The 25,717-nt window shown below is 45.0% G+C and overlaps 2 protein-coding genes across 2 annotated transcripts in view; both read left to right on the top strand.

Moving 5' to 3' along the window:
* The first annotated feature begins 7,636 nt into the window (after positions 1 to 7,636).
* Tnfrsf17 (TNF receptor superfamily member 17) lies at positions 7,637 to 10,684 on the top strand. Its single transcript, XM_047532906.1, has 3 exons — positions 7,637 to 7,954; positions 8,278 to 8,424; positions 10,210 to 10,684. The coding sequence occupies exons 1-3, from the start codon at positions 7,837 to 7,839 to the stop codon at positions 10,488 to 10,490; spliced, it is 546 nt and encodes a 181-aa protein (XP_047388862.1). The 5' UTR covers positions 7,637 to 7,836; the 3' UTR covers positions 10,491 to 10,684.
* Positions 10,685 to 17,207: 6,523 nt separating this feature from the next.
* Snx29 (sorting nexin 29) overlaps positions 17,208 to 25,717 on the top strand; it is a 394,118-nt gene continuing 385,608 nt past the window's right edge. Inside the window, exon 1 of the mRNA XM_047532903.1 lies at positions 17,208 to 17,300. Coding sequence (XP_047388859.1) covers positions 17,294 to 17,300 — 7 coding nt within the window. The 5' untranslated portion in view covers positions 17,208 to 17,293. The remainder of the gene's footprint in view (positions 17,301 to 25,717) is intronic.

The following is a 25,717-nucleotide window of genomic DNA, read 5'->3' as shown; positions in this document are numbered from 1 at the left end:
TATTCTTCACATAAGGTTACCAATCCCACCATGAAGGCAACCCCCTCACGATTTCACCTAAACTTCATCACCTCCCAAAGGCCCTTCTCCACACCATCACACTAGGGATTAGGGCTTCAACACGTGACTTTGGGGAGCATGAACACTCAGCCCATAACAGCATCAGCTGGGGCCATGTTCACATCACCCTCCCATTGGAATCCAGGCCCACAGGGCTGTCCCCTGGTGCAGCATTCACAGTCACCATGAGCAAGGGAAGGAGAGCGTGGCTCCGCAAGCTTCTGCCTTCAGGAGACATGCACCTCTCCTGTTTGCACTTCCTTGATCAAAAGCAAGTGCACACCCACCTGTAACCTCATGGGAAGCACAGTCTTGCCTTGGGCTCAGGGGGAGAGGAAAAGCACGCTACTGGGGACAGCTGTGGTGACCACAGAGACCCAGTCTGGATGTTGCTGAGAAGTGCTTTAAAGAAGCGATTAGTGTTTAAGTCAAACTTTGAACAAAATCATCCTTTTGGCCAGCCCATCCTGAACCATACAGCGATGGAGACTCTGGGGCAGAGTTTCCAGGGGAACCAAGTGGATACGGCACAGAGGTCACTCAAAGACATCAAGGGCAGGTGAGGGTGGGTGTGTAGTCAAGGGCTCTGTGAGGCTTTCATTTGTGTCTACTCGACTGGCCATGGGGTGACCCAGATATTAGGTCAAACTGGGTTCTGTGTGTGTCTGTGAGGGCATTTTTGGATGAGATTAACATGTGCCCTAGTAGATCGAACAGAGCAGACTGCTGTGCCTAATGTGGTCGACCTTGTCCAATCAGTCCACGGCAACGGAGGGCTCCTCCTGCCTGCCCGAGCCGAGACCTCGGTCTTTCAGCCTTGAGCTGAAACATCGCCTCTTCTTGGGTCTCAAGCCAGGGCTCTGGAGCTAGAACTTGCAGATTGGCTCTCTGGGGACTCCAGCTTGCTGGTTGCAAATCTTGGGACTTCTCAGCCTTTATAATCACTGGGTTCGATTGCTTCTAATCTCTACATACATATAAAGACAGAACCCCACTGTGATGGTTTGACTTAGGATTTGTCAGTTTTACAATGGCTGAAAGTGATATGCAATCAGTAGAAACTGTACTTTGAATTTTGGTCTCTTCCCAGGAGATGATGTGTGGTACCACCCTCTCTCTCATGCAGCCCCCAGCCAGTCACTCCATCAGGAGGGAAAAACCACACACCGTAGTGATCTGTACCCGGCTGTGCTGTGTGGTGGGTTACGTGCATTGTGAGATCTCCAACTGTCCATGTTTTTTATTTTTTTTTTCATTTTTAAAGTTCACAGGCTTTTATTTTATTTTATTTTTTACATGTATTATGCCATGTTTAACAGGACATAACCCCATCGTAAGTCAAGGAGCACCCAAAATTCATAACATTGTTTCTGTTTCTTTGGAGAACCCTGATGAATTTCAGGCCTGGTTGTCCCTGTCCAAGTGAAAAGTCTACTGAGGGTCTTTAGAAGAAATTGTGAACTTTCTGATTGGGGTTAAGGGTTAAAGGTAGAGATGCTCTTGGTTGAAAACTTGCCTGTAAATTGGTAATTTTGGAAAAAAAAGAATCTTTTAGTTGGATGCAATTTTCCTTGTAGAACAAGCTTCTGTGCAGACTGTCAGAATCCAAGGGAAGTCACTTTTATCAAGCACTAACCAAATAATAATAATAAATAAAGCTGGGGCTTATGAAAGGGGGCTCTCAGGCATGTGTGCCTGAGTCACAAAAGACTCTTCAGGGACGCTGGCCTTGCATAAAGGCCACTCACACAGACAGTACTTCTGCCCAGCAAAATCTGTTGACTCTAGCTGACAACATCTCTTATTGTAGATCTTCATGGCCAAGGATTAACACGGTTTCAAAATACCTAACCTTCCTCACCTGCTGCCTCAGCGCTTTGAACACACTCATAGCTTACCCCGTCATGCATATTCTCAATGTCATGCTGCGTTATGGCCAAACAAACATCATTTTTCTTTGCAGAGTCCCTCTCTGATTGTTATTTAGGGGGGACAACTAATGGCTTCAGAAGCTTCAGGCATGAGTGAGGGGCGGAGCTCGGGATCTGTTTTTCTGACTGCTGTGGGTTCTCCTGTGTTCTTACCATGCTGAGTAAGGTCAGGCACAGCACTCTTTTGGTGATATAAGGACATCGACACCTTCTCTCGTGAAACCTGAAAAAAATCTTCACATGAATATCTTGCTGTTTCTGTTTTATTGTTATTCTGTTTAGACCCCAAATCACAGTCTTTGAGAACTAGAGAGAATCATGGAGTTAATTAATTTTTCCCAAGTTGTGTTCTACAAAACTGAGATTCCTAAATGTTCATAGGGTACCCTTGGGAAAAAGGAATTTGGTATTCACAGAGGTTTGATAAAGTCATCCTCCTTTGGGAGAATCCAAATGGACTTTAACATAGTAAAGTTTGAGACACTGATTATACTTTGAGGTGGAGATTTCAAGTAGGCAGCTGGCACATGGGTCTGGATTTCAGGGGTCAGGATGGGGTTGGATATGCAGGGTTTGGAGTTAACATGTTTGAAACCATGGGAACAGATGAGATTGAGGCTGGGAGAGTTTAGATGAAGTAAGTAGTACGTTAGGTCTGGAGGTGCTGCAGCTTTTTGTGCTCATTTGAATGGAGCCAAGACCCTGGATGACATTGCTGAACCAAGTGAGAGAAACCAGGACCCTGAAGGATTAACTGGCTCCCCTAAATCTGATTCTACCACTGGGCTTTGAAGCTATAAAGCCAGTCAATTCTTTTTTGCTCCAATTTTTACATGATTTCTTATGGAAAGAGTCCTGTCTGGTACACCATCTCCCAGCCTCTTTGCGTGTTCATCTGTCTCCTCTTAGTCTTTGCTTCCTCATATTTCACCTGTTCTGGAGCATAAGCAGAATTAAACTGTTACTCTCACCTTGAGGAGCAAATGGGAGGGCATGGCTCACCCAGGCCTCTGTCTGTGGTTGACATCTCAGGTTTCACTTAACAATTGGTTGATATGGCTACAGACTTCACTTTTATTTTTGGGCTAGCAACTCAAACTAAATGTGTGTAACTTACGCTAGAGAGGGCCTTATTGGAAGGACTGCAGGGTTCCCCACAGAATCAAAGATGGAGCTAACCAACAAACCTGGGTGCATTAGTCTGTTTTCTGTTGCTGTACAAAATACCTGAGGCTGTGTAATTTGTAAAGAAAAGAAATTTGCGTAGCTCACAGTTCTGGAGGCCTAAGAGCATGGGGCGAGCATTTGCTCAGGGCCTGAAGGCAGAACTACCCAAATCCCTTCCATGCCCCCATGACTCAACAACCTCCCAGGAGGCCCCACCTCTTAAACATCCCACCACTAACATTACCACAACGGGGACGGATTCCCACACACGAATCCTTGTAGGACACAGACCGAAGCCCTGGGGAAGGGGAGTAAGCAGAGCGACCCTGAGGAGCCCCAGCAGACTTCTTTTGAAATTTCCTCTGGACTAACTACTCTGAGGCCTGCACTTTACTCACTAGGAGCGGGCTTTAAGCTACTCACCAGGAGAGACAATATGCTGTGGGGAGAGGAGATGAGGCCAGAAGTAGCCCCTGGCTCTGGTCCCCGGGAGCCTATCCTGAGGGCTGGGCTGGGTGACAAGCCATGAGGGGCCTGCCACCCTCTCTTTGAGAATGGAGCCATCCTGGGCTTCTCCGAGTTGCCTACAGAGCTTCTGCAGGTCTCTGCTGCTCTTAAGGCTGAGGAGTGTGTCAAGGGAAGCCTGCCTCTCACTCTGCTTTTCTTCTTCCTTAAGCTCCCTACACTTTAAAAAACTTTCCAATTTTAATATAATTATTCAAATAATTCTTTAATGGAAAGAAGTCTTTTCCTATCCTAGTTGTCCTGTCTCCTGGCAGAGGCAGGAACTGTTACCAATCTCCTGTATGTCTTTTCATATGAGCCTGTTTGTCTAGTCAGCATTTTTGCTGCTGTGACTGAAAGACCTAACAAAGCTGGGTGTCGTGGTACGTGACTGTATTTCCAGCAGATTGGGAGGCCAAGGCAGGAGGATCACGAGTTCAAAGCCAGCCTCAGCAATTTATCCAGACTCTAGGCAACTTAGTGAGCCCCTGTCTCAAAATAAAAGAAAAAAGGGCTGGGAATATAGCTCAGTGATTAAGCACTCCTGGGTTCAATCCCAGTAATAAATAGATAAATGAATAAACAAAAATACCTGACAAGAACAATTTTAGAGGAGGAAAAGTTTATTTTGGAGGTCATGGTTTCAGAGGTCTCAGTTCATAGATGGCTGGCTCCACTACTCAGGGCTTGAGGAGAGGCAGAACATCACGGCAGACGCGTATGGTGGAGTAAAGCAGGTCAGAACATGGCCACCAAAAAGCAGAGAGCGAGCGAGAACGCCCTTCTCAACAGACAAAATATAAATCCTAAGACATGCGCCCCAATGACCCACCTCCTCCAACCACACCCTACCTGTCTATGGTTGTCACCCAGTTAATCCATTCAAGTGGATTAATGTACTGATTAGGTTTAGGCTGTCAACTCAGTCATTTCACCTGTAAACTTTCTTGCATTGTCTCTCACATGAGCTTTTGGGGGACACCTTATATCTAAACCATAACATTTTGCCCCAGGATCCCAAAAGTTCAGGTCCATTTCACAATGCAAAATACACTGAGTCCATTTCCAAGCGTCCCCATAGTCTTAACAGTTCCAGGATCACCCAAAAGTACAAGCTTGAAGTCTCCTCTGAGACTCAAGGCAAATTCTCAGTGTAAGCCCTGGTAAAATTCAAAACCAAGTTACATATTCTCAACATATAAAGGCACAGAGTAAACATTTCCATTCCAAAAGGGAGAAATTGGGGCATAAAGAAAGAATGGGACCTAGCTGGGTAAACAATCCTGTAGCTCCACGTCCAACATCTGGGGCCCATGACATCCTGAAGTTCTTTCCAAAGGGTTTGTATCTCTGTCTTATGATCTTGCTGGTTGCAGCCCACCTGATTGCTCTCTTGGCTTGTTTATGCTTGATTCCTGCAGCTTTCCTCCCCACACATTCTACAGTATCTTTTACTCTCGGGGATCTCCACTGCAGCTTTGGCTTCCTTCTCACTTCTTCATGTATTGCCCTCTCAGGGGCAGCCTGCAAGGACTTTAACCCTGTTGTACTTTACTTGGCCTCCCAGGCCCCCCTTTGCTATCTCAGCGGAAGCCTCCATAAGTCCCTAATTTCAGCATTTTGCAGTCCTGCAGAACCAGCACCCCCTGTCTATGCCACCATCTTGAGCAGTAGCCAAGCCCCCAGGGACTCTGGTTGCAGCATACCTGGTGGCCGAGCATGGTGGAACTTCCTAGCCACCCTTATGTAAGCCAGGGGCCTACATGGTCCTTCTCAAAGCAATTTTTTCTTTTATACTTTTGAGCCTGAGAAGGGTATGGTCTTGCCAATTCCAGAGATGCCCTCAAGTCATCTTTCCTATTGTTTCTGAGGAAAGTCTCTTTAGGGGTTGTAATGTCTTTAATAACCAATTAATGTCTTTAATAACCGGAACTAATGTCCTTAGTTCTGGCTTTACTTGCAGTTTTCTGGTCAAACTGCAATTTTTAAAAAAATCTTTTTGCTTTGATTTCTGCATCTGGTTGTCACAATTATCTTGGCTAAAAGTTGCCAGCAATACCCATGCCACCCCCTGAAGGCTGTGCTTCCTTGAAAGTTCCTCCACCAGATTAGCTAGTCCAACACCTTTAAATTAGCCTCACAGGAAGTCTGAGGACATAGGCAAAATGTGGACAACTTCTTAGTGAGAACTAGTTCATTTTCTAGTAGAGTATTCCTTCTCTTCTGAAACCTCAGGAGCCCAGTCTTTACTGTCCACAGTCCTATTGGCATTCTGGCCTTTTGAACTTCCACCAGAATCTCCCATTAAGCTCTGTTTACAACAATTAAAAAGTTTTTTCAACGTGCATCTCTAAACTTCTCAAAATTTTCTCCACAAAAGCTCTATGGTCAGGTTAGTCACAGCAATGACCCCATTTCTCAATACTGATTTCTGTTTTAGTCAACTTTTTCATCACTGTGATCAAAAGACCCAATGAGGACAATACAGAGAATGAAAAAATTATTTTGGGTTCACAGTTTCAGAGGTCTCAGTCCACAAATGGGTGATTCTACTGCTCTGGGCCTGAGGTGAGGTAAAACTTCATGCCAGAGAGTGTGGCAGGGGAAAGCAGCTCAGGACATGGCAACAAGGAAGCAGAGAGAGACTCAAATTCAGGGTTTTGATTAATATCTTAGTTCTAACTTTTTTCTAGGCTCAAATTCTGCATTAAAAAATGTGTTGCTTTTTAAAAAAAGTGTTGCTTTTAACGTCCACAATTTATTTCATTATCATAATTTTAACAAGTATTATGCACTATTTTTAAAACACAAAAACCTGTAAAGGATAACAAAACTACATTAAAGGGGGGAAAAACCAAATATCAATGTATTTACCCTTCAGCTTAATGAATAAAACTTAATACTTAACAATGAAGGCTGTTTTGAATTCTCCTCCCTGCAACTACTCCAGAATCGCTACATAGAATTTGGAGTTTGTTTCCTCAAATTTTAATTGAGTTCTGTATTTCTGATGGATCTTAAGACCCCTCTACATGGGTGCTGCATTCAGCAAACTCAAGTGATTTCATTTGTTTCAAGGAAAATCCAATGAAAAAGTCGGTCTGTCTGTCCATCTGTCCATCCATCCCGAAATGCCTCTAGAAGGGTATCTATCAGGGACTGGCCAAACACAACACATCGGCAGCCTGTCTGCAATCCCTGGGATATGGCCAAGAGTAACAGTGATAATTTTTAGATGCTTGGACCATGGATAGTTTTTCTACCTGCTTATTTGTATTTTCTAATTTCAGCAATGGAACATGGTTTATTTTTATTTTATTTTTTCAGTGCTGGGGATCAAACCCGGGGTCTTGTACATGCTAAGTAAACACTCTATCACTGAACTACATCCTTAACTATCACACCTTTTTAATTTTGAGATGGGGGTCTCCCTGAGTTGTGAAGGCCGGCCTCAAACTTGTGATCCCTTGCCACAGCCTCCTGAGTAGCTGGGGTAGCAGGTGTGTGCCACTTCCCTCAGTGGATTATTATTAATAGCAATAACAAAACACTCCAACTCCCTGGTTCTCCTTGTTTTAAGTGCGGTGCAATTGTTCCTACATTCGGAACCTGGTGGTTGTGCTTGACTTTGACTTGTCCTTCCATCTCTCACATTCTGTCAGTTATTACTGTACCTTGTGGTTTTCTAAGTACACTTCTAGCTTCCTTGTCAGATTTTAAGTTCTTAAGGGGCACAGACTTGGTCTGGTCTCTCCCTGGGGCTTATCACAGAGGACAGCTCATAAACAGTTGCTCTGGAGATGGTCACTGAACTTGCTGCCTGATGCCCCAGGCTTAACTGCATCTTGCAACTGTCACCTGGTTGGGAAACTTCCTCTAAAAATAAGCAGTTTCTGTTTCAGATACCGCTTTGTCCTGATATTTACACTCCACCTTACCCCACCCAGCCTCAAACTTAGAAATGTGAATTGAAGGTGGTATTCAAATCCTTAGCACAGTGCTGACGGCCCCCAAAGAACCAATGGAGTGAGGTCGAGTTTGTTTGTTTCCCCCCCCCCCCAACATTCTAGCTGCTGTCACTACATTTGCTGGGGCATTCTTGACGATATTTTACTTGTCCTTTCATGCTGTTCTTTTTGTTGTTCCCCGGTTTCTCTCTGAGATCAAGTTCCAGATGGCTCAGCAGTGCTTCCAAAATGAATATTTTGACAATTTGCTGCATGCTTGCAAATCTTGTCACCTTCGATGTTCCAGTACTCCTCCTCTACCATGTCAGCGTTATTGTAATGCAAGTAAGTAAGACTGCTTCAGCAACTATGCGTTGGTGTGAAGTGTTCTATATTGATTATTTTTTCGGAGAATAAACAGTATGGGGAAGATGGTGCGCTTTTTCTGAATCCAAAAGAGAAAGAAGACAAAGTGATTATTCAAACCTGAACTCAATTTTATTCAGCACTGTAAGCAACATACATTTTCTTCTGATGTTCTAATTAAGTGGTATTTAGAATTTAAAAGTCAATGCTAGTGAATTGGGGAAATTGAATGGCAAATAATTCATATTTGATGTGATATTATGATATCAGCCTATTTCCTTTCTGACATTCTTTTAATAAAGGTATGAACAATTCGGTGAAAGGAACAAATGCCATTCTCTGGACCTGTTTGGGCCTGAGCTTGATGATTTCTTTGGCAGTGTTTGTGCTGATGTTCTTGCTCAGGAAGATGAGCTCTGAACCACTGAAGGATGAATTAAAAAACACAGGTTGGTTTGGTGGTGATCTTTCCAGTCTGTTTCCAAGAGGGGCTGTTGCAAGTTTCATTTCCTTTTCTTTTTTAACATTGACTATTTCATTTGGTCACGGTTCTTTCAAGTGTGTTAGTCGATAGCAATTTTAGAGGCAAGCAGCCTTCATTTGGGCATTGATGCCTTCTTTGCAGATCTTCTGACAGTATCAACCTTCCCCAAGTTCTTTTCTTGCTAATTAATCACTCTATTGAAGTCCTCAGGCTTTCTTGGAAAACATCTTTGACTAAAGTTAGAACACTGATTAAATGTCCTACTGTAGGAAACTGCGATCCAGGACTGCTACTATCAGGAAAAGCATACTTGGCAAGATATGTGGTCTTGTTTTTAGTACAAATGTGTTATTTGCTTGGATGAACGTTTTACTACTGAAAAATGCTAGAAATGAATAACCAGTTTCTCCTGGATTATTTGAGTATTCATCTGAAAAAAATAATTGCTTATTAGGCAGTTGAGAACCAGTCCCAGAGAAGCCAATGTTCTGCTTAAGTGCCTCTCAAGATAAAAATATTTCTGTAGCACCTTTCCCCACGTTCTGATTTTAAACAGAGCAGCAACTGCCCTATTTCTTTATACATTTATTTTCCATGCATAATCTGTAAAGCATCACCTCATCTGCTTTCTAGTGCAGGGTTGGCAGGTGATGGTTTCATGTAATTTACTAATTTTTCTTTTATCCTGGGGTCAGTAGAGAAGTGGAGAATGAATATTTTAATGTAAGATGAAAATTGTGTATATTTATGGTGTACAGCATAATGTCGGATATACACATGGTGAAATGATGACTAGTCAAGCAAACCACCACGACCATTTCCTCAGGTACCTTGAAATTGACTCGAAGCTAATCTGCGTTACACAGTACAGAGCTAGTTAGAGTCATCAAGCCCCACTGGAGATCTCCAGATGTATATACCCTACACAACTGCAACGTCAGATCTTTTGGTCAACAGCTCCCATTTCCTGACTCCTGCCCATGGTACCCACTATTCTGCTTTCTGCTTCTACGTATCCAACTTCTTTAGATTCTACATATAAGCGAGGGAATGCAGTATTTTTCTTCCTGAGTCTGCCTTATTTCTGAGTGACTCCAAATGTGACATTTAGAAGATAAAGTTATACTGTAGCATGCTGGGAAGTAGAAAACTTATCTTCACAGGTGTGGTTGGTCACAATAAGACTTTTTATATGATCATAAGAGATTCACTGAAAAAAATTCACCTGCTATCAAAAGCTGCGTAAGAGAGCCTCTTTTCTTCTGAGTTCTAAAACGTCACCAGAGACTGATTTTGGTGTGCTGTATAACATATGGGAACTTCTGTCATTTTCATGTGGGAAGATAAGGTCAAAACCTCAACGCCTGCAAGAGTCCAGTGGGTAACCAAGGCAGGTTCTGGGCCAGGTGGTGGCTTTGCCAACGGGGCCCAAGGCAGGCCTGAAGATGACAGCTGCTCTCGACTCCAGCCCATTGTTTCCGTGCTGTTTCTCTGTTGCCACATTTTGTTCTAAAATTTAGTCTAATTGTCCAGATTCACATGTGCAATCTCTTGATTTTTAAATGTGATCATCACAAGCAAACACACATAACACTGTCCCCAAACCAACCACACTTTAGAGCCCGGGGTGGTGGCCTGTGGTCTGTTAGTCTACCACTCCCAGTTACTGATGTGCCCTGCGGGGACTGTCATGAAAACCACCCCCGCGGGGGGTGGGGGTTAGGTTAATGTTTCTGTTTCTCGCCATCAGGCTCTGTCCTGCTGGACGTGGCTAATGCTGACCTGGACAAAAGCAGGACTGGCCACAGCACGGTCCTTCCAAGAAGCCTGGGGTACACGGTAGAAGAATGCACCTGCCCAGACTGTGTCAAGAGCAAGCCCAAGGTTGATTCTGACCCCTTCTTTCCGCTCCCAGCCATGGAGGAGGGTGCTACCATTCTTGTCACCACCAAAACCAATGACTATTGCAAGAGCCTGCCAGTTGCTTCAGGTGCCACTGGGACAGAGAGGTCGACTTCTACTAGTAACTAACCCTTCGACTGATGTGGAGCTGCTCTGAAAATTGTTTGTCAGAAGATGATGCTTCGGATCCCTTTGGGGTGACTGTCAGTGGCTGATACGTCGCTTTCTGTCCGCTAGTTCTGGAAGTGGTTACATGCATTTCCCTAACTCACTGTTAGGAGCTCATCTGTGGAAACTTCCTTGGTTTCATGATTAAATTCTTAACTCAATGAAAAAAAAAAAGTACTGCAATCTGTAGACCCCACAGAGTTGAAACCGGGGAGGGGTCGACCACGTGTGGCACTCTACTGAAACTCCAGACAGGCTGGCGAGGAAAGTCAGTCTTATTCAAAGCCAGGTTTGAGAAAGATAGTAGATCATTTTCTTTTCCAGATTTCCATCTTCAGGGACTTGGGAGTGAAAGGTGGCGCAGGGGGACAAAAGGCAGGAAATACATGTATGCAGATTTGGCTAGGCTGTGCTAATCAGAAGCAAGTCACAGACCCAGGTCCCCTGGTGCCCCTTAGGCCCCCAGCCTCCATTTTTCAGGAGGAGGAAGTTCAGAAGTTGAAACAAGGGCTTCTGTTTCAGACTCACACTTAGACCACCTTTCTCTGGTACACACACACACATTTCAGGACAGACTGGATTTTTCTTGACTGTTAAAGGAAAGCAAGGTTATCCTGGGTATTTCTGTGACCAGGAGAAGCCTGCAGTCAGGCTGATTTAGCACCTGCATGCACAGGTGGTTCTAGGCCTTGCAAGCTTCCAGCCTAATGGGGACATCAGGTGTTAATATAATCATACAAGAACATGTATAGCTGCAAACTGATAAATAGTCCTGAGCACCCGGGTGCATGTCATAATGATCATAGGTACACTGAAGTAGGCTTGCTAATAATGTGCTCAGGACTGTTCTGAGTGCTTTACTTGGACTAACTCATTTAATGTGCACAAAATACAAGCAGGTAGATCATTATTATTTCCATTTTACAGATGATGACATACACGGAGCAAAGTAACACAGTCAGTGAATGGCTGTCCCTACTTGTGCTGCTGTAACAGAATACCTGACACTGGGTAACATATGAAGAACAAAAATTTATTTTCTGGGGCTGGAGTTGTGGATCTGTGGTAGACTGCTTGCCTGGCACGTGTGAGGCCCTGGGTTCAATACTCGGAACCACGTATAAATAAATAATTAAAAAGCCATTGACAACTTAAAAAAAATCATTTTCCCACAGCTCTGGAGGCTGGTGAGTTCAAGATCAAGGTGCTGGCATCTGGTGAGGGTTTCCCAGCTGTCTTCGTATGGCAGAAGGTAGAAGGGCAAGCTAGCTCAGCAGTGTGGGAAAACTTCTTATAGTGGGCTTAACAACCTTTGTGAGGGAGCCTTCACGGCCTACTCAACTTTTTATGGCTTGACTTCTCCATATCATCATATTGGCAACATCTGAATTTTGGAGAGGACATTCAAACTAGAGGTGGCAGAGCCAGTGTTTAAAAGAACAGCCTAAAACTGATTTCTGTTTTCCCCTTCCTGTCAATTGGATTGCACTTCCTAGTTTACATCACCTTGGGCTGTTTTCTGAGTCATTCCTGGGGAAGGGTTTCCCTCCTAGGGTTTATGCAAAAGGACTTAGGGTCTTATGGACAAGCCCTTGGGTCATCTACTGGCTTTGGTCAGTTAGGATGCCTACTGGCACCACAGCATAGGTTGAAGGTCTTGGGGCTATGGCTTTTGCACACATTTGGAATATGGGGGAACTTTGTAGGGAACTTTTTGCACATTTGGGATCCATCACTACTTTACTGAGGGCCTTCAGGGTTAGAATACAGGACAGTGGTTAAAGGATTAGCTCCTGGAGCCAGAGTACCTGGTTTTGAATCCTGGCTGTTTACTAGGACATTACAGACCTTGGGTAACTAGGAGAAAGTCACTGAACTACTTACTTCAACCTCAGTTTCCCTGCCTGTATGATGATGATGATGATGATGATGATGATGATGATAGTAGTGTCTACCTGGGAAGCCAAGGCAGGAAGTTCACAAGTTCCAGGACACTCTCTGAAACTTAGGGGGACCCTGTCTTAAAAAGTAAAAAGGGCTGGGGATGTAGCTCAGTGGTAGAATGCCCTGGGTTCAATCCCCAGCACTAAAAAAAAAAAAGTTCATATATATAAACAGTGTGTAAGAGTGTGTGCTTTCTAAGTTCTTTATCAGCTGCTGTCAGTTATCAGTGTCGTCTAGTCCCCTTGAGCTCTGGCACACACTGTTTCCTGTTATGTGGCCACTCAGTGTCGGCCCCAGGATCTCCTGCTCTCTCCCCTTCTACCTCCCACTACTTCAAGCTCCTTGAAGAGTTTAGATTTCCCAGACACAAGAGTCGTTGCCTTTAACCTCTTGATTCTTGCTGTCCAGGCTGATTCCCAGAAGGAGGAATAAAACTCGTGGGGGAGGCTGGTGGTGGAAGAGGTAAAGCACAGTGGGAAAGATGACAGATTATTTTTTCTCTGTACTCACATTCGACAGAGTACTTCTGGGACCTGATGTGTGGGTCTTTGTCCCCACACACCGAACAATCTTCCAGCGAATGTCCGGTGGGTACTACAGGGCCAACCAGTCTTATAAATCAGCTTACTTCTGACACTGACCCTAACCCTACCTGGAGATCATGTCAGATCCCACAGGCTAAGGGCTCAGTCCTACAAGACAGCTCCCCACTTCAGATGCCAATCAAACGTTCCAGGCTATGCCCTGTGCTTCTGATTCACTGATGATAAACTGCAGTTTTCACAACCCTCCTCCTTATGTTCAATAATTTGCTAGGATGGCTCACAGAACCAGGGAAATACTTTATTTATATTTATTAGTTTATTATAAAAGATACAGACGAAGAGTTAGAGGAAGGGGGCAGGGTGCTTTCTTGGGACATGCCATCTAGAAACAGCTTGAATCTTGCAGTTCTAGTTTTAAAGAGCTTCATCTTCAGACCCTACCTGCCCCTTCCCAGAGGTTGGGAGGTGAGGCTGAAAGTTGGAACCCTCTGATGACTTGGTGTTCCACCCCTAGACTGTCAAGGGATCCAACTCTATCACCTCATTAACATAAACTCGGGTGTGATCAAAATGGGCTCATTATGAGTCAAAAAAGACATTCTTACTAGTGAGGAAATTCTCAGGGTTTTAGGAGTTGTGTGACAGGAACAGAGGACAAAGACCAAATACATTTCATAGTATACCATACAAAAATTAGAACTTCAGTAAATTACCCTGCCCCTAGTATTACAGAGAGAAGGTCTGAGACTGGATCCGCCTAACGCCTGCATGAAGCAGGCATGTGCTGCCTTCCAGACGCTCCGGAGGCAGGTGACCAGGACAGACTCTCCAGGACTCAGGCACAATGACTCTTCAGTGGGAATAACAAATTAACAACTGTGAGGTGTAACTTTAAAGATGGGAAATCAACCTCATCGACCAGACACAAGGAGTCCCATTTTTACACTCTCTCCCAGTCCCTACACATAGCTATATTTCGGCACGACTACAATACGACATTCAGACTACTATGCTGGGGGCTTTTTCCACTTTATGTATTATCATTGGCATCTTGCCACATTTGTTACTGGACCCAAGTTGGTCTGCCAGTCACCTGAAAATTAACACTTGAGAGTCAAGAGTTGATGGGAAAGAGTGCTGGGGAGATAGCTCAGTTGGTAGAGTGCTTGCCTTGCAAGCACAAGGTCCTGGGTTCAACTCCCAGCACCTCCAAAAAAGAAAAAAGAATAAAAAAAAAAAACAAGTTGATGGGAAGGAAATCAGGTCCTTGTTTAAGGCCCCAGTCCCAGACCCAAAGTGTTACCAATTTTTGACCCCAATGGCTGGGTCCTTTTCCCCCTCAGAATTATGGAATCAATAACATTACTGAACACTGAGAGGTGAAGGAGACATTTATTCTAGGCCAAGAATAGAAGTGGGAGATAAAGTTGCAAATCAACTCTTAAGGATCAGGTTATAGATACAAAATAAATGAGCAGGAGGAATGTTCATATCTTTTATTATAATGAAGTTAGAGACTGTTCAATGGTCACTCTGGCAGCCATCTTAGATGCAACCAGCCCACCTGAAGAGGGACATCTGGCCTTCAGGCATCTTGTCCTCAAAGACAACCATGATGAGGATGGGGTAAAAATTCAGCTAGCCCACCTAGGCAGTACAAGACCAGGGTAGGGTAACAAAAGGACTTTTATAGGGAGGGAAAGGAGGTGCAGGAGATAATGGTTAGGAAGACTATGGGCTGGGTGGGGTCTTGGTCACTGGGGACATGTCCTCTCTGCCCCCAACTCAGCGATCAACCCTGACCTCCAGAGGTTAGCTTCTGTAATTCTTTAGATGAACAGTACTTTTCTACAAAATTTACATGCTTTTTGTAAGCTGATGCACAGAAAAAAAAAGAATAAGGAAAAGCAGTACACATTCTGATGTCAGCTGAAGGTCACCAGATGTTCTGGGTTCTGTAAGTTTAAAGAAAGATGATTTGGCAGTTAACATCTTAATCATTTAAGTTTGACTTTTCCTTAAAATTTAGAGTGCTGGGGAAAGGGAGGAGAAGTCAAAGGGTGACCTGCGAAGAGGTGGCCAATGTTACATTCCTGTTACATTTTTAAAATTCCTGATCTTTAATATTTCTAATTGCTGCACAAGATTCCTGTGTGCTAGGCCATGATTTGCTTAGCTTTTCTGTACATGGGCTTTGGAGCTTTCCAACCGCTAAATCAAAATGGGCACTGAGAGATCTCTGAAACAAAGGGTTTACTGAGGCATCACAGATGCTAGTCAGAAAGGAAGAGTGTAAATTTCCCAGACACAAGAGTTGTTGCCTTTAACCTCTTGATTCTTGCTGTCCAGGCTGATTCCCAGAAGGAGGAATAAAACTCGTGGGGGAGGCTGGTGGTGGCAGAGGTAAAGCACAGTGAAAGATGACAGATTATTTTTTCTCTGTACTCACATTCGACAGAGTACTTCTGGGACCTGATGTGGGTCTTTGTCCCCACACACCGAACAATCTTCCAGCGAATGTCCGAATGTCTGGTGGGTATTACAGGGCCAACCAGTCTTATAAATCAACTTACTTCTGACACTGACCCTAACCCAGGGGCAAGTTCCCTCAGCCACCAGCAGTGAGGATAGGTACCAGTTGGAAAAATGTCTGCTGGATCTAAAAAAGTAGAGTATTTAATAATGAAAATGTTGGGAAGGTAGACATGGTTATTTACATTGATCCTACTTTGGCTGTAGATCTCAAAGAGGGGCAGGATTACACACAACAGGGGCACACCCCCCCAACTCTCCTCCCTTCCATTCTCCACCCTTCGTAATTGAGAATATCTCAGATTTTTTTTTCTTTTTCTTTTTGGCAGTGTTAGGGATTAAACCCAGGGCCTCCGTTGTGCCAGGCAAGTGCTGTACCACTGAGCCACAGCTCCTGTCTGAACTTTTTTCTTATCACCACTTTTTTTCCTATTATAAACAATGCTGCAGAGTATCCTTCCCCAAAGAGTTCTGGGCCATTGCTGAGTTGTTTCCTTAGAGGCAAATTCCTGGTATGTGTGTGTGTGGGTTGGGAATATATGTTTAGAGGCAAAGTAGCAGAAGATTGTGGGGACTCTGGAGCTACAGAAAAATGGGCTGGAATTGTGGCTCCATTTCCTAGGTGTGCTTGGTTGTAGTGTTTTCAACTACAGATCAAAACTTACTAGTGGATCAATGGAGGAAGTCTCCGTCAGCATTAAAAAAAGAAAGAAAATTAGAAGATAATAGATTACCTACAGAATTGTTAAACATCTCAAACGTTCGTATGTGTGTGCTGGGTTATGATGTAAAATACTTTTTTTAAATTTTCCACTCTGGATGTGAATAAAACAAACTGGAGGGATCCTTCTTCAACCTCTCTGGATACCCTTCCCCATCTGCAAAATGGGACAATGACCTTGCTTCCTGGTTGTTGGGAATGTGCAGCACTTGGCTTTATACTGGATCTGTCCACCTTCTCCTTTGCAACCGCCAACACCGGGTCGCAGGCACTATTACCTCTGGCCGGGAAAAGCCAGTAGCCCCTTAACCAACTACCTTTCTCCCCTTCCCCATTACAATTAATTCTCCTTCTAGAAGAGCGAGGTCTTAAGACCAACTCAGATTGCGTCACTCCACTTAATTTCTTACAAGGACCTCCCTTCCCTCGCCGCCTAGAGGTGGGCGGGCAAGCTGAGGGCACCCAGCGCCGCAGGGGCTCCCGCGTCCTCGAGGACCGCCCCCGCCCCGCACTCACCGCTCGTTCCTCCTGGAATCCCCGGGAGGTTCCCTCTTGCTCCCGGGTCCGGCTCCCTCTCGCTCTGCAGGTCTGGGCCCCGAAGTCGCCTCCTTACCGAGGCCCTCCGGGAGTGCCCTCTGCCCGTGCCCACGCTAGTCCACGACTGTCTCCTCCGGTTCTCGCCCCGGTCGGGAGCCCTGTTTTCCCCTTACTCATGGCCTTGCTCACTGCGGCAGCACGGAGGTGTGACGGAAAGCGCCCCTCACCCGACCCCGGCGCACCGGCAGCGGCCACCACCTCCGGGCGGTCCCCGCCCCAGCCCCAGCCCCGCCAGCGCGCCGCAGCCGGCGCCCGTGTTTACCTTCCGGGCCGGGGGCGGGGCCTCGGCGGCGACGAGCTCTACTTCCGGGGCGGGGCGGCGGGCGGGGCGCGCGCTGTCTCTCGGCCCCTGTGGAGCGCGGCGGCGGCAGACGCGGCGGCGGCAGCGGCGGCGCGGCGCAGGCACCCGCCGGGGGAGCGGCATCATGAGCGGTGAGTGGCGGCCCCGCCGCTGTCAGCCACCCCGGCCGCCCCGGCTCCCGCCGCTGCAGCTGCACACTCCGGCCCCGAGTCCCCGCGCCCCGGTCGCCCGCAGACCCCGGCCCGTCTCCCTGGTTCCCGATCCCGCCACTGGTCCGCCCGGGTCCCGGCCCCTGGCCCCCTGCAGGTCTCCGACCGCCCGAGGCCGGGCACTCCGCGTCCCCTGACTCCTGTCCCCGGGCACGGCCTGCCCCCAGACCCTCCTCGTCCCCCAGCCCCGCGCCCGGTTACCAGACCCCCAGCTCGGAGCCTTCGGGTGGGCAGTGCCGCCTGCCTCGTAGACCCGCCTGAGTCCCAGTCCCGGCTCCGGCTGCCCGCGCCCTGCCCTGTCATCCCCCGCCCAGGCCCCTCGTCGCCTGGCACCCCGGTTCCCCCCGGCAGAGAGCGCCTCGGGGCATCCTTGGGCGGCTGACCCCGGGACCCGCTGTCAGCAGACCCAGACCGGCAGCTCCAGGTCCCCAGGGGTCTCTCGGCTCTCCAGCCCCTTTGTCTCCTGCGTCTCTCTTATTCCCTCCACCCCTGTCCCCCAGTGCTTTTCAGCCACCAGTTGTTCCTTCTTACTCGCTCCGCTTCCCTCCCCGGTCCTAGGTTTTACACTGGGGTTATTCCTCCCTACTCCAGCCCCTTCCATTTCTCCTCTCAGCTTATCATTTGAGGTCTCTCTTGACCTGTCCTGCAACCCCTTCCCTTCTTGCCCAGTGCTGAGCCCATCTGGCGACTGTTGCTTTGGCCCAGCCCCTCCCAGCGCCACCAGAGAAGTGGTGGGTGGGTTTGGTGGGGAGGCTGGAAGTTAGACGGAGGAAGGTGGGTGTAGACCTCTGGTCCTGTTTCTGAAGTTTAGTGCCTTGACTCCGTGTTCTCCCTCCTGTCCTCCCTCTGAAGAGTCCTATTGGTGTTTTGGTGCTAAGTCATTCTTGTGTTGTGTGTGGAGATGGGAGTGACTCAGGGAAGCCTCTCAGCTGGCCCCTGACTGTTTTTCTGGCCACTCTGGGATCTGGATTCACTTAGGAGGACCCGCCTACCGGCATACTGCCTGTTTTTCTCTCCCTATTCGGTTGTTTTCAACAATCTCCACGTCCAGTGCCCTTGGCCCTAGCCTTCCATCCAGGCATTTCTGGAGGTATTGGAGGGTGGGGGTAAAGCAAAGGTGATAATTTTCTTTTCATGTTTAACTTTTATCTCTGTGGATCTTAAAGATAAGTTATGTGCCTTTTGTGTTTGCTGTTTAAGAGCAAGATTTATGAAATTGATGCACCTAATGAATGGCCTGGTGACAGGGGTGTCTGGGAGATGGTCCCCCTTCCATTGCCAAAGCAAATGATTGGCTCTAATGAAGGTTTCTGATCCTTAAACATTAGTGATACCTCTGCAAAGATGTCATGAACTGGCTTTCACTCCGAGGTGATGTCGCTGGGTATAAGTACAGGTTCTGGAGCCAGACATTTGAGGTTGACTCTGCTACTTAAAGGTGTGTGATTTAGGATAAGTTACCTGACCATTCTGAAAGTCCCTGCTAAATGAGGTTACATAATAGCACCCGTCTCCTAGGCTTGCTGTGGCGACTAAATAACATTGGTCAGGTAAACTGATTGGTACTGTGCCTCTCACATGGTTCATTGTCAGGAACTTAGAGCTGTCATTTCTGTAAAGACTCCATGTGGGGTGGAGTTGGGGCAAGGCTGTTTCTCGGAACTTGGGCTAGGACTAGGCAATCTCTCAAAATCTTTGTGGCCTCATGCATGCTAAACATGTGCTCTGCCACTGAGCTGCACCCTCAGCCCCAACATTTTCCTTCTTAAAATTTCTTTTCTTTGCAGTACTTGGGATTGAACCCACTGAGTTTCATCTCCAACCATTTTGGGGATTTTGAGACAAGGTCTCACTAAGTTCCCCAGGCTGACTTGTTCTTGGATCCTTGTGCCTCAACCTCCCTAGTTGCTGGATTACAGATGTACACTACTGTACCTGTCTAATCTTTTCCCTTTAACATGGCTAGGGGGTCCTTGCCATAAACTCAGAGTTCTGGACCATTCTCTCTTTTGCCTTTATCAGAGGAGGAAATGAAGTTGAGAAGCCAAAGGAAATTGATCAGTTTCTCTTTCAAGGAGCCACTTAGTATCAAAACTCTTTTAAAACTTCCATTTTTTAATTTAATGAAAAAAATCATTAGGTCTAAAGACAAATTATAAAAGGAGACCAACACATAGAGATAAAAAAGGGATGAAAGCCTTCTTTTGGAAAGATTGCAATTGAGGTGGAAAAAGTGGTTGTTGAGGGTGGAGGGGGAAGTCCAAGGGTATTTTTAATTGTTTCTTGAGAATGCATTTTAAAGTGAGTTTCCTCACCTGTGAGACTGATAATTGACACTCAGTAAAGTAAGTGGTAGAGAAATAATCCCTCTCTCTCCTTTGAAACCCTCCTCCCCTTTTATTGGGAATTGAACTCAGGGGCATTTAACCACTGAGCCACATCGTATTTGATTTAGAGACAGGTTCTCAGTAAGAACCTCCCCCGTTTTTAAATAGAGGATTTAAAATATACTGAAAATGGAAAGAGTAGTATAGTGAACCGTCACACGGATTTGACAGCCTATGATAATTTCATCTATATCTTTGCCCACTTTCCCTCTTCCCAGGTTATTCTGCAGCAAGGCTCAGAGGGTATAACCTTTTATCTGAACATATTTTAATGTATCTCTCTAAAACACAGGAACCCCTTTGTAAAGACACAACTTATTTTTATTACCATACCTATGAAAAACAAATAATTCCTTAATAGTATCAAATATACACTCAAATTTCCATGATTGTGTTATGATTTTATTTTATAGTAAACTTTTAAAACTCAGCATCTAACTTTACATAGTAAAGTTGGTTTGTCTTTTAAATCACGTAGGTCTCTTTAAAAGAGACTGTTTTTAGTGTAATTTCTTATAAATTTTTTAGTGTATTCACAGAATTGTGCAGACATCAATTGTATAATGTTTCTGTCACCCCAGAAAGAAGCTCTGTATTTATCAGCCGTCACTCCTCACACCCACTCCAACCACTGCTGCTTGTTTACTTTCTGTCTCTATGCATTTGCCTGTTGTGGATATTTCATATAAATGAAATCTTGCAAAATGTGACCTTCATGTTTGGCTTTTTTCACTAATTATAATGTTCTTGAGATTCAATCATGTTATAGCCTGTATTTCATTCCTTTTTGTGGCCAAATAATGTTCCATCATGTGACTATTTCATGTTTGGTTTCTGCCTTCATGGGTGGATGGACATTTGGACTGTTCCCACTTTTTGGCTATTAAGAATAATGCCGCTGTGACATTTCACATGCAGGCTGTTGTGTGGGCAGTTTTTCATTTCTCTTGGTTCATAGAGCTGAGTGGTGTCTCAGGGTCGTATGGTAATTTGGTTTAACCATTTGAGGAGCTGGGTCACACTTTCCTCTGGGCTGCAGCATTTTATATTCCCAGCAGGATGGAAGGGTTGTTTCTCCACATTCTTCCCAACAGTCTTGGATAATTGACATTCTAAGGGGTGTGAAGTGCCATCATCTCTGTGGTTTTGATTTGCATTTCCCTAATGACTAGAGTGACACCACGCATCACTTTATGTGCCTGTTGGCCAACTGTATTGTATACTTCTTTGGAGAAATGTCTCTTCAGATGCTTTGTCCAGGTTTAAAGTTGGGTTTGTCTTCTCATTGTTGAGCTGTGAGAATTCTATGCAATTGCTGGATACAAGCCCCTTATCAGTGTATTTGCAAAATTTGTTCTTGTTTTAGTTGAAGGAAACCAAGTCATTTATCCTGTGGATTCTTTGCAGGATTTGGCTGATTGCCTCTTTTTGTTGTGGCTTAACATGCTTTTCAGTTTCTTGTAGAGCCTACAAATTGGTAATTAGAATCTGCTGCATTTTTGAGTTAAAAATGTTTGAGTAGAGTCAGAGGTCAGATGGGTTCAAGGATGAATACATCAAGTGCAAATAACCAGGAAGTGGTATGGCCCTAGATAATGCAAACACGTGATGAATGGTATCGTGAGGCCAGAAACCACCAAGATGACCATTAATAGGGGAGTGGAAAAACTTAATGTGGTATGGTCACATGACAGAAAACGCTCAAGGATGTTAAAAGGAATAGTGTGAATTTACACCCATCACCGTGGCTACATCTTTTTAAAGTTCTGTGGAAAAAAAGCAAGTATAGAATTAATCCTAAAATGTATGCTTTGACACAAAATAAAGCATGCAGGCAAGACAGCATTGTGAATTCATGTGTATGTGTGTAAGTAAACAAAGTGTCAGAAAGACACCTGCCAGGGGGTGTCTCTGGGAGGCAGTGGCCCCAGTTGATTTGCTTTCCTTGGAGAATTCTGTAGATAGGAATGCTTGATTGCCTGCCTCCTCTGGCTAAGGAATTCTGATTTCCAGTTGATGCTTTTGTTCCTACTGGGAAAGGAGAACTAGTAAGGCCAGAAAGCTGTTCTCAGGCACAGTCTTCTGTTGGACTCTGCTGGAAAGTCCCAGGTGCACCTTTCCATCTGTGATTATTCTTCAGGAATTGTTCTGACGTTTGAAAGACACCGAAATCCCGGCTCTAAGGATGGGGCTGCCAGGTCCAGAGAGGTTGAATGATTTGTGGAACAGATAAGCTCAAAGGGCCTGATGGGTCAGAGTTTTGGGCTTAGTGGGTAATTTATGGCTGTTTCTTGTCTAAGGTTTATGTACATTTTGGCCACTTTTTTTTTTGAACCCAGGAGCACTCAACCACTGAGCTACATCCCCAACCCTTTTTTGTATTTTATTTACAGACAGGGTCTCACAGAGTTGCTTATTAATACCTGGCTAATTTGCTGAGGCTGGTTTTGAACTCGTGATCTTCCTGCATTTGGCTACCTCTCCTCATTTTTCTGAAATGTTGAAGGTCATGTTTTTCTGCTTGGCTTTGACTGGGTCCTCTCCAGCAGCGACTTGTACTTGGAATAAAGAATCAGCTGAAACAAGTGAATGGAAAAAGAATTCATGTGGTTTTCATTCAAAGCAGAAAAGTGATGCTATTAATATATTTTTTGCTCAGGAAGGCATGGGGTCCGCCTGTTATGTAGAATGTGAGAAGTCATGTTGCCGTCTGCAGACGTTCCGCCACCTCGTCTGCTGGAGGTGCGGTGGACTACATCCCACCACAAGGACTCCTGCTGTCATGTGCACGACTGTCTGGTGACTAATAGGAAGTCAGATTCTTTTAAAGTTGGAACTAAAATCCAAGATTTCTTGGACTTCTGGAGATTATGGCAGTGTGAACGGCCCTTCTAGATAAGCACCTGTGTCCTGCCACCCTCTGTTACACAGGCCGTGCCTTCTCAGTGGGGTGCTGGGACCCTGAAGTGGGCAAGAAGAGGTTCTCAGGGCAGGTAAGATCCACTCCTGTGTGTAAAGCACAGATAAGCGTGTGGCACACAGCCAGGTGTACATTAGATCTGTGGTGTTAAAATTTCATGGAGTGCGTGATTTGGATAAAAATGTCTAAGATGAACCCTAATGGGGAAGATAATGAGAAAAGATCGTGAAACATGATATAGGATGATGTAATTGTATCTTCATCATATAAATATTTGCATTTTGCTATCCCCGCACATTTTAGGATAGAGCTTTACATTGCTGTCTGGACTCCATACGGGTCACTTTTATGGACGGCATTCATATGAACTCTTTGCTGGTGGAGACGCCTGCTGGCCTGTCTTCTTTTCTTGCTGTTTTCCTCCCTTCTTTTCTGTCATAAGTAATGATGCAGGGAACGTTTTGGGCAGGTTGTGTCTTTCCCAGGAGTAGCACTGGTTGCTTTTTTTTTTTTTGTCAAAGCAGTTGTGCTAGTTTAAAATGTTGCCAGTAAGGGTGAGGGCTCCAGTGGCAGCAGAGAGTGGCCAGAAGCTCAGGAAACTTTTACTGGTGGCGGTTTGGTGCATCCTCTATTACTTTGCTAAGGGCGTCCATTGGTGTCTGTTGGAGCAAGCTGAGTAAACGTACAAAAGTGGTTCTGCTGGAGTCTGCTGTGTGTATTAGCCAGCACTCTTTTCATCTGAATGCGGCAGAAGTTGATTAAACTGATTTCAGCAACATGGGAATATATAGTGTCTTTTTATGAAAAAGTTTAGGGATAACTCTGGCCAGCTTCAGACTCGGCTGGATCCAGGTGCTTAGGGAATCACCAGGACTATCTGTCCAGCTCTCAACTCTACTTTCCTCTCTTTTGGCTTCATCCACAAACAGCCTTTCCTCCACAAAGGCAAGAGAGCTCCCAGCGGCTCTTGGACTACATCCCATAACATAACAATATCTGGACAAAGAGTGGGCCTCTTTCCCATGTGCTCCAGGTAAAGTCCTAGGGCTGAAACAGGAGTCTGGCGGCCCACATGGTCATCCTGGAGCCTGTCCCTGTGAGTCTGGTTGGCTGGGTCTGGATCATAAGCATGGTCCAGAGCCTGAGGGTGGAGTCTGTTCTGCTGTGTGCCTCCGTGGAGGAAGAACTAGAGGAATGGACTGTTGTAAATTTGGGTAGGGTGGTCAGGAAGGCTTCACTGGGAGGTAACATCTGAGCAGAGGCCTTCACCCCGTGATTTTGCTCCTGAGCAGCTGGAAGGAGTGAGAATTGCCTTTTACTGAGGTGCGAGAAGCTGTGGGGGACCAGGTTTGGGTGAGGACTTTTCCTGGCCATGGCTTCTGCGTGGTGATCCAGGAACCCCTAGAGGTCTGTCCAGTGCTCCTTCTGCCACCCAGAAGCATCCCGTTGGGCCTGGGGCACTGCTTCCGCTGAGGAGGGAACCAGACCCACACCCATCTCATTTTTCTTTGCCTGTGCCTGTGGATGTTGTAATCTCCTTCCTCCCCCAACTTAAAAAAAAAAATTAAAGCAAAAAACCAAAATTACATTAGAGACAATTATGAGAAAATATAGAATATACCTATAAATATATCTTCCTAGCACATTAAATATTTAGGTATTACATTTCTTTGTTCAAAGATTATGTATGTGTTCTACATGATTGCATTGAGTCTACCTTTGAATTAGTTTTTCTGCTTTATAGCATTTACCCGTGTTCCTTCTCTTCACAATTATTTTAAAAGGCAGTAAAACATTTGGCGAAATTAATGTACTGTGGTTAGTTAGCCTTTTTGCCATTGTAGCTAAAGAAGTAAATTCCATTTGTGATGTTCTAGGACAGGAGTGGCCAATGTTTTCTGTGAAGGGCCAGATACTAATTATTTTCTGCCTCGTGGGCCATCCGGATGGCCTCCACCCCAAGCACTGTAGCATGGGAGGAGTCGCAGGCAATACAGAAATGAAAGGACATGACTGTGTTCCAATAAAACTGTATTTAGAAAGACAGGTGACAGCTGGATTTGACCAGTGGGCTGTAGTTTACTGATCCCTCTTCTAGGATGCTGCATTGAAAATCTTCGTGCCCTTGATGCTGTGTTCAGGCAGTCATTGTGTTGTGGAGGGAAAAGCTTTGGATGCAGACGTCCTGGATATAACTCTATTTAACTTGGGCAAAGTATGGAACTTCTCTGACTCTTAACTTCCTCTTCAGAAAATGGAAATCAAAGCAAAAGTGTAGTTCTTTATTCAGTACCTGGAGGACAGAGGGACTGTGAAGTCTCTATTCTTTTTCTCATTTCCCCATTTCTTCCCCTTTAATATTCACGGTGTTAAAAGGGTATTGTGTGTTTATATGTGTGTGTGTATACACAATCCTTTCCATATATTATCTGTATTATATATATATATAATATACACACAGGTATATGTGTATACATATGTATATATATGTGTGTGTATACACACATTCTTTCCATATATAGGTGTGTATATATATATAAATACACTCAGAATATGTGTATATATGTATATATGTGTATGTATATACACACAATTCTTTCCATATATGTGTATATATGTGTATATATATATATATAAAACATACACACACAGGTATATGTGTTTATATATATGTATATATACACACACAGCTGAGCAGCTGGAAGGAGTGAGAATTGCCTTTTACTGAGGTGGAAAAGCTGTGGGGCAGCAGGTTTGGGTGAGAGGAACTGTGTATATATATGTATATATATGTGTATGTACAGGTATATGTGCATATATATGTGTGTGTATACACATAATCCTTTCCATATATATATATATACACATATATTAATATACACACGTGTATATATATGTGTGTGTTTGTGTATGTGTGTGTGTGTGTGTTTAGCTTCTGGTGTGTGCTGCACATTGTTTTTCAGAACTCACTATGTCAGTATATTGCTATCAGTGGGTGCACCTGATTTACTGTAGCTTTAGCACACAGGGAG

Source organism: Sciurus carolinensis, chromosome 18 (genome assembly GCF_902686445.1).
Source record: "Sciurus carolinensis chromosome 18, mSciCar1.2, whole genome shotgun sequence".
Lineage (NCBI taxonomy): Eukaryota > Metazoa > Chordata > Mammalia > Rodentia > Sciuridae > Sciurus > Sciurus carolinensis.
Note: the sequence above shows the minus strand (reverse complement) of the source record. Positions and strands in the feature narration are given on the sequence as shown.